The sequence below is a fragment of the Cyphomyrmex costatus genome, unplaced genomic scaffold (assembly GCF_001594065.2).
Source record: "Cyphomyrmex costatus isolate MS0001 unplaced genomic scaffold, Ccosl1.0 scaffold374, whole genome shotgun sequence".
NCBI classification, from domain to species: Eukaryota; Metazoa; Arthropoda; class Insecta; order Hymenoptera; family Formicidae; genus Cyphomyrmex; species Cyphomyrmex costatus.
The window spans coordinates 242428-252041 of NW_017277928.1; the positions used below are offsets into that span (position 1 = coordinate 242428).

Sequence of the window (9614 nt, forward strand, 5' to 3'; positions counted from 1 at the left end):
CCCCCCCCCCCCCCCGACAGTAATTAACCGTCGCGCCAACCCGAAGAGCAAGCGTCGCAGGTGAACGATGAATTTATTATAAGCCTAATTGTAAGAGTAATTCAAATTACGAGCGAAAATTGCGGTCTACGCCGGGCCGGCGCCGATATTTTTGGACGTAAGTGCTAGTTGTCAAGACAAAACAAGAGATATTGACGTGATCTTACGACAAATATTACTCGTAGAACAATCAGAACTCCAATGAAGACATATGATTACGGAAAGAAACATGACTGGTTCTATTATTACTCATTGCTCGAGCGGAGATGACTATAAAGAGCGCAATAAACTCGGTCCTAGCAAACGCAGCGGAACAATTCTTCGCTTCGCGTTTCTTCGTCAATAATATAAAGGTTATTTCATTTGTAAGCTTACGAAGCTAATGTTTCCAGAGCTGAAGGTAATAATATCTAGAAAAGAAGGACAGGTCGGAGAGCGTATATGTTTCTACGCATAGATAATGAAATGGGATTAATCAATAGTATAGTAAAATATCAGTTCACACCGCTGGACTTCTCACTGGATGGGTTGATCGTAAACTATGAATGCGGCTTTTGAAGTTATTTCGAAACAATGAAGATCTGAAATTCCTGAAGATTCGCGCTCGCGCAACTCTACAGACAATATCCAATGCGCGCAAATTCCGCAGTCATGCTAAGTAAGCCAAATTGTGGCATGTTACGCCACAGAATGTTAAAGATTCCAAATTAATTCGAAGCTAAACTCTATCTCTATATTCTGCATCGGAGAGAATTCTGTAGCGATCCGCGGATACTCGTGCATACAACTTTAACAACCTTTTGACGATGCGTCGTCACGCTTTACCGCATTAAATTATCTCAACTCATTCTAGTCAAGCTTATTCCGGTTTTACAGATCGAATCTACTAAAGCCCGATGATAAAGCCAAATCGTAATTTTCCTGGCCGACTGTAAAACTTATAACGTGACGCTTACGAGGCATCATAATGACAACAACAACGTTATGAACGAGCGAGTCGCGGAGTTAACGGAGAGATATTAGAGATGGGTGCGCAGTTTCTTCGCTCCGAGATCTAGCAGTGAAACGACTCCTCTTCGCCAGCCCTACACTAGTAGTCGTAATAATAAAGCGTCCGTGCGGTATACAGCCCGATAATAAGTTCCTGGTTTACGGTTCATCGGCAGGTTATCCCCTGGGTGGATCGGCCTACCGTCGGACTAAAATGACCGTCTCGTGCACGGCTCGATTTTCAGCCTTCATGCACGACGCGAGACGACGAACGAGAGCTCTACTGCCTGCCTGCTTACTCGCTCACTCGCTTTTACCTGCCGCCTGCCTGCAAACCTTTCTATTCCTGCCCCGTGCCGTCTTTTTCACCACCGCACCGCATCGGTACGTCCGCACGCTCACCCTTTCACCTAGAGGCGTGGTGCGCGCGATATCGCGCTCCTGCGGGCGCAATTACGACGCCGCCGTGCCGAGGAAAATGTAAAGTAACGACCACCGACGTACGTCGATCCTCGCCTCCAGGTGAATTAATCGTTCTCCGGGGCAATCGACTCCATTGTAACGGGGCGTGTCTCGTAAGCTTCTCTCTTATCGCGAAGAATTACTAAGAACTAGTTGATAAAAATATGTAGCATAAGAATAATAAATATATGTATTACGTAATAATAATAAATACCATTATCTATGCGTGGGTTAAAATGTAGAACGTAGTTTCAACTGTTTTCTTTAAAAGCAAACATGGAATTACACTAAGAAATATATAAAGGTAGACACTGTGAAAAAATACAATGAAACGGACAAATAAGCCAGTATAATAGACTATATAAAACATTTCATACAATATATTTAATATTTCCTAAAAAATTATATATAGCACTTCAAGAACGAAAAAGATTTCTGCGTGTAAAATGTGCAGAATCAAATAAATTTTCACAGAAAATGAGCGGCGAGATCTTTGACTGAATGTAGGAATTTTCATATTTAATAAGATTTATATACTCATTGGTCTAAATTTAAATTATATATTATTTCCTAAAATTGATTAAAAAATGTTTACTTATTAATAGAATAATGCAAACGCCAGATCAAATGAAAGGTCTTTTCCATTACATGTCAGTTACAATTTCCTCGTAAAATGGATTCGGTATCGATATAGGTCGCCACCTTCGGGCAATTGCACTCGCGCGAAGTTGTGAGGCAACGTGCGATTAGCGAATTATCCTCCGGCATTGACCTACAAGCAACAGCAAACCCGTTCGCGTTGCTGCCTAGCTCTACTTTGCCTATCAATTTGCGGAATACACGTTACGCTCATTCATCCATCGCGGGAGCACCTTTCACCTGACGAGACAACGGTTCCGCAGGCGCAATTGCAGCACGTTGCAGTTGCACCATCGCGTCAAGGGGCCACCGAAAGAATCCGAACGTAACGATCCGCGCGTACGCGCCCCGCAGGCCACGGGCCGTTCCGAGTTAATTATCCCTTCAACAAAACCGTGCATCTATAGTTGCAATGCTCTCACGCTTTTACAGATCGGCCGTATAGTGCGGACCTCGATCATTCGTCAATCTGTGAACGTTAATTGTGCCTGATCGTTGCGAAGAGCTACGATAGAACACGCATCAGAAGCGAATGCTATTTCACACGAAAATCGATTTATGTATAGCTTTTTAAATTAGCTCTTTAAATCGATTTACGCAGCTTTTTATAGAAAAAAATTAAAATAAAATTTAGAATAATTGTAAATTTTTAATTTGTTAAAACAATCTTATACATTGCATAAACTCGAGCAGGTTATCTTGCTTGGTAATCTACTTAAAAATCGGTTAGCTCGTCGAAAATTAAAAGAATGCAAAAACATTAACGACACAGCACGCCGCGTTAGGGGAGAATCTTGGGCTTCCTGTGGTTGATGGCGGGTCTCTAAATGTGTATTACGTACGCTACGGGGTGTCCGAAAATTTTGCACCGGCACGAAAAAGGATTTATACAAAACACTGCCTGTCAGAAATGTTACCGTGTATCGCCTTGCCTTCGTTAATCGCGGCCGTATCTTTTAAATGCAATATTGTTCACGAGAAGGAGCGGCGCAGACCGCTCCAGTTGCCGGGGCAGTAACGAGCCGATTCTTTCCGGGCACACGGTGGACGCACACACGTGCGCGCATCGAGCGAGCCTGAGGATTTCTCGGGCAAATATAATATACGAGTACGTGGAGCCCGCGGGGAGCAACGTCCATGGCGGAGACCATAATCTCGGTTGGAAGATGGTACCACACCCATGGGGGGTCGGGAGAGATAGCTCGACCACGGACGAAGGGACGAAGCTGGCACGAAGACGGCCAGTGTACTCCAGCAACGGATTCAAGTACTCTCCGGTCGGCGTGCCTCGCCCGGCGAACGCGTAACCACCTTTCACCCGCGTATATGTATTACATGTAGGTACATACGAGTGGAGATCCTACTATGGGTTCGTGTCGCGCCATGAATCGCGATTCGCGCTCAAGATAAGGACGAGCGGAATGCATTTGCGTGCAAAGAGACGCACACGTAACCAAATTCAAGGTTAATTCAAAAATCCAGCAGAAATTGAATGTGTTTATTCCACGGAATGTATATATTGTATATATATATATATATATATATCGACAAAAATAATAAAATTAAAAATTTTATTGTGAGAGAAAAACATGGTTGCAGTTACAACTATACATTTATATTGTAGTTATTTGTAATTACTAATAATTATTATAGTCTGCTTAAAAGTCTTTAGTTTTTTTTAACATGTTTGTTAGTTATTACTAGCGCATTATAGGCGCGCTTTCATTATATAAAAATAATTTACCTTTTAGTTTTAATCGTTTAATAAAAATGTTTTCTTTTACATACAGATATATTCACAAATACCGAACAATTTTCTCCCAGTAGTGCAAAATTGATTTTCAACGCAAGTCTGATGAACAGTCAATATTTACAGATATGAAGAAAGTTTTTATAACGTAAAATAAACAACCATCCTCTTAATCGAGTAGTCCGGTAACTTTCTTCTTGTACGCAAATTATCTTTTTTATGAAATGAATAAAGATAAGGAAGCAAGATTTCGTTGCTTAATTAAAGGGTGGAGCGGCACGAGAAGGAAGTGATCCAGCGCGATTTTTATTTTAATTCATATCACGGCGACGGACGTCATTCGCATAAAAATGATTTTCGTATAAGCCAAAAAAAGGTTTAAACGGGCTGGCATGCGTGTTATCGATACTTGTGCTCACAGGAACCGCGGTCGATCGACTTTCAAGAGATTTCGTGCACACGATACTGGTCCAACCAGATCGTAAGAAGGCTGAATGAAGAGGACCGCAAAGAAAGAGGACCACGTAGAGGGCAGAAAAACGTCCGAGATCGAGTCAGAACTCTTTTATAACGTACGGACCCCGAACAATGTCCATTCACCATGCAGAACACACTGTGCCAAATAGCTGCGTAATAAAACTGGAATAAAACGATCAACGCTGATCTAGAGACTATCACCTTACGTAATGTATGCCGAGATTTATTTTACATAATCAGATTAAAACGGAACAAGCGGTAGATCTGCATTCTTTTCAGGACGCAGATAAAATCTTCGATCGTAAATTGCTCTACTTTCACGTACCCAGCATAGAATTAAACAATGAAATAATTCAATCGTTACCAATTATTCTAATAATTAACGGTTTTTAGAATAATGGTTGATTTATCGTCTCTTTCAACGATTTCACAAGAATTTTCCGACACTCGGTGGCGTATTAAAAAAAATTTTGTGCTACCTTTATCAATTTATGTAATGCATTAAATATGTATATTACTAGGGGAATGTGTCGGAGGGTATCGACCAATTTAAATTCCGCATAAACCTCGCGTCATTTTAAATAGGTTACCACGCGATGATCAATATGCCAACATGCATATATATTACGATTAATCGAGTTTCATGTATCTTTTGCTGACCGGTAACGAGTTCACTATATGACTGGCATCGACCTCGTGGTAGTTGTCAGACCGGATCTCGCACGACACAGCCCTATGTGAAATAATGGCGTGAAAAATGATATCGGATGGCGGATAAACTTGTAAGAGTCTTTCCACGAACGCGTTACATTTGTACGTCAAATGTTTTTCTTAAATACTAAACGTAAACGTTTTTAAATTCTTGCGACATTTTTCACATTAATTTTCTCTTTGGAAAAAACTGAAAATTTCTTGCCTTGTGTTACATTCGTGTTTATATATAATAAAACTTTGTAAATCGAATCTTTTAATAAAACCAATGTAAGACAATTGTAAGACAATTCTTAGAGAATTGATATTTTTCTTACAACCAAATTATACGATGTTCAAACATTTCGCTTGTGACTTCATTTTTATAGAATCTTAATCAAAGTTTAATATAATTGAAAAATTTCTTAATAGATGTATATAAAAATAAAAGTAAAAAACTTATTTTCCTCGGAATTTCTTTTAAGAGACAATTTCAAATTTCTCCGTTTCAAAGAGAATCCGTTACTAAAGCGAAATCTAAGATATTCTCTCTGTTTGCGATGTTGAATAAAAGAAGAATCCTGAAATATATATATATCGCAGTCTAGTACATTTCTAAATATATAAACACTGCACTATTTAATAAATCAGAAATCTAAATCTCGCTCATTTCCTTTTCCTGTTCAATCTCTATGGTAGTCCGTTCAGTAGTGAAAGGTCCGATCGATTATTGGCAATCATAGATCGCGCGAAGTTCATGGATAGCATAAAAAGGAAAGAATCGGAATCCGTACTATGATTAGACTTTAACGAGCGGCGGAGAGAAATCAGGGAAAGAGATATCAAGAAACGCTTGATGAATAGCTTCGATTGAACCTTATAAGAAGCGGTTAATCTCAGAAGGAAGAACGGATCCTACGGGCTTTGCAAGATTTATCGTTTCATCTCGAGAGCACCACGAATCCCACTCGTCTTTATCTATTTTCCCTCGGCAACCTCATACTTTTCTCCCAACGATGAAAGAAAGAAGTGCGAGAAGCAGCTTCTCCAATTCGTACCTTGTCCAACTTTTCACCGTGAAATGCAAATCCCAATAAGCGTAAAAAAAAAACAATCGTTTAAAAATTAATACAATGCACGTATATCGCAAAAATGGTGCAATAAGATAAGAGGTATATTATTTTAAATTTTCCAATGAACAAATCAAACCAGTTATTAATTTTTAAAGCGTGTATCGACATTTTTTTTCCAGAGCACAAATCGAAGACCTGTCCTCTCGACCGTGAGCGACGTCAACGACAACAGATCTCTTTTTTCATTTCTCGTCTTGGCAGAAGAAAAAGGATTAATGGCCTCATAGCATGACACCGCGTCGTGATAAGATCGCGGGCTTCCTTTAACTGTCGGCTGCCGAGCGTCAGCGATCATATCGGCGACATCCGAATCGCATCGTGTATCTGCTAAAGCAGCACGTGAGACGCTTTTATCGATTCGTGATTGTGCACGGTCGAGTTTCTTCGCTTGCTGTGCCTTGAAAAGACGCTCTCTACTTTGCCCCTCGTATAAACATATATTCATCTTTCATGTGAGTGATTTAAAATTCGTAAAATAATCTCACGATCGATCACAGATTATTATTTGCAGTGATTCATAATTCAACAATTTATTTAAAAAAAGGTTATATTACTTTATATGGCAGTTTTTAGATATGCTGTAATTATATAGTTCTAAAGAATTACAGATTTGGAATTTTTTTAAGAAATATTAAAAAAAAGACGGCTAATACGTACAACAAAAAAATACAATATAATAAAAGTATTCTTTAATTCAATGTATTTCTATTATATATTTTTTAAGCTGTAATAGCATTTCTTCGCTAAGTATACAGACATGTAATAAATTTTGCGATATCTTTTACTGCTTATAAGCTCACGATAGAAAAATACGAAAAATGTCTCACATACACAATACGCTAAATCTGCAAGAGCAATTTCGCGGATATACGCACGTCGAAGCAAGCAAAAAGTGTCGTAGATTGAATATCCAAGAAGATAGTGAACCACACGCGGGTGCAACGACTGCATCTCCCGCGAAGGAAAATCGGAATTTCACGGGCACGAAATCTACTCATAAAAACCTATCATGCACTCGCATGGGATAAGAAAGAGAGATATATATATACGCGAGGTGCGAGATAATAGTATGAAACTCGCAGCGTGGAGAAAACGCCGCCGGGGAGCATTAAAAAGAATAGACGCTATCGCGCATTTTCTTCGCGCGATATTCTTTGCCTTCACCATCGAACGAACTGCTCACAAAAGCGGAGCGATCCCTATTTCACTCTAAACCCGCATTTGCCAAGACGTATGTATGCTCGGCTTTGCCGGAAGCCACCGCCTCGCGGATGCATAAATTCGATAAGACCACCCGTTAGTGACGGCACGGTTTCTCGCGTAAAGACCGCGAAGTGAGGAGAGGAGAAAGAGAGAAGGAAGAAAATCTCGCGAATAATCTTGTCCTCTTTTACCATCCATCGCTCTTCCTTCTGTTTTCCCTCTCTTCCCTCTAAAAGTGCCTCTCGGCTTCTTTTTTCATGCGGTAGGTTTAATTTCAATGGAGAAACCACCCACCGGAAGCTTCAAAGGTGGTCGGACGAATTTCACGTTGCGGCATCTCCGCGTACTGGAGACAGCGAGGCGTGTCTGTGTAGCGCTCGTTATTGTCATTGTTTTAAATTGCTACTGATGAGCTATCATGGCTTTAAATAAATCCTGAAGGACAACTTCCTTTAGTTGACCAACCGCGAAGGGCGATAATAAGTTGACTTTCGAAGAAGGGTATAATTATAGTATACGATTTTTATAGTATAAGTTAAATCTAGGTCGAAGTCGGTGGTCCTTCAGATACAGATGTTATGTAGTTGAATGGAAGAATAATTTTAGACAAATTGTCCCAATTTCCAATTTTAAATAATAAAATCCATATTAAAGTAATATGTAAAATATATATAAATATATAACCTCATTTGTATTTGAATAAACTTAAAGTATAAACAGGAAAGCTAATTCCAACAAGATCAATCAAACGAATTTTTTAAATATCAAAAGATTAAAAATGTGTTATATAATGTAGGATATGCACAAATTCCTCTATTATATTATTAAAAATCATTATCCCTGCAGGTAATCTAATTTGTATTGTGCACTGTTTGCATGTATTGCTTGCCATTTTTGGACAAACCTTTTTAAACAGCAAATCCACATACACACATATTAAAAAAGGAATGAAGAGTATATGAAAGGAAATAAAATGCAATTAATCTATATTCACCGGTCGTTTCTGCGGCTCCGGACCCTGCCTGATGATCTCCAAGGGCGCAGGTATCGAGGGTTTGCCGAGATACCAATCTTCGCGTGGATTATAATTGTCCAGAAGCTTCAATAGGCGCGGCACGTTCACGTAATTATCATCATCGAAGTGGCAGAACCACCTGAAACACGTAATAAAAATACGAATCATATAATAGAAACGTTGTTTCACATATAATTCCTTATAATTTAAATAAAAATTGTGTAATTTTACTTAACAAGGGGATACCGATGCTTATTTATATACAATATTAACATTTTTCTTATAAAAGATTACCATAGTTCTTATTGTGTAATTATTGCTGTCGCTCAAAATATTATCAGATGTAGAAAAAAAATCATATCTTAAAAAAGGCGTGTAGACATTTTTTTGAAGCCTTTATTCGTTGAGGCAGTTAAAGTAATCCGAAAATAGTGAATTTTGGTAACAAGGAATTTTCGGGGACGCTCTTTTAAAAACATGGTAAAAATAATGATAATTAAAAAAGACTTATCCAATATGGCGGACGGAAAAGATGCGCAAAACTTAAAGGTTTTCCGATTTCGGCGAAATTTGGATTAAGGAGGCTTACACGGACGCTGATTTCGAATCCGTGATCAAAATTAGGAAAATCCAAATGGCTGATCCAAAATGGAAGATGGAAAGTGTTGTGAAATACATAAAAATTTAAAAATTTCGGCGAAATTAGATAAATGGGGGTTACCGCGAACGCTGATTTTGATTCCGTGAATCAAATTTTTAAATTCAATATGGCAGACAGAAATGTTGCGAAAATCAATAAGATTTTCCGAATATGACGAATTTAATAAGACGCAAAGAAATGTAATAATAATTTAAAGCTTAATCGACTATGCTTTGGTGTAAATTTTGTAAGAGAAAATTATATGGTCGTTCAAAAAAAAAAAAGAGTCGCGCGTGTAGCGCTCTGTGAAGTTGGCACCCCTAAATGCGAATATTGGTGCTATCATTATTGCATTTGTTTGTCCACTGTTTGTCCACGTTTGTCCACTCGTTATTTTCAATGGTCCACCCCGCAAAAAAAAGTTATACACAAAAAAAAATTGTAACAACCCCAAGTGATAATTTTTCATAATTATGTACGGGTATCGTTTGTCCACAATGCGCACGTGATTGTCCACCCATTATTTTCATTTGTCCACCCTATTTTTATTATATTTTTCGTAATAATGTAAAATAA

The 9614-nt window shown here is 38.6% G+C and overlaps 1 protein-coding gene across 1 annotated transcript in view; it reads right to left on the reverse strand.

Annotated features, from left to right (window-relative positions):
* The window catches only part of fng (Fringe glycosyltransferase), an 89745-nt gene that overhangs the window by 36546 nt on the left and 43585 nt on the right, over positions 1-9614 (reverse strand). The window contains exon 5 of the mRNA XM_018543403.1: positions 8378-8537. Coding sequence (XP_018398905.1) covers positions 8378-8537 — 160 coding nt within the window. The remainder of the gene's footprint in view (positions 1-8377; positions 8538-9614) is intronic.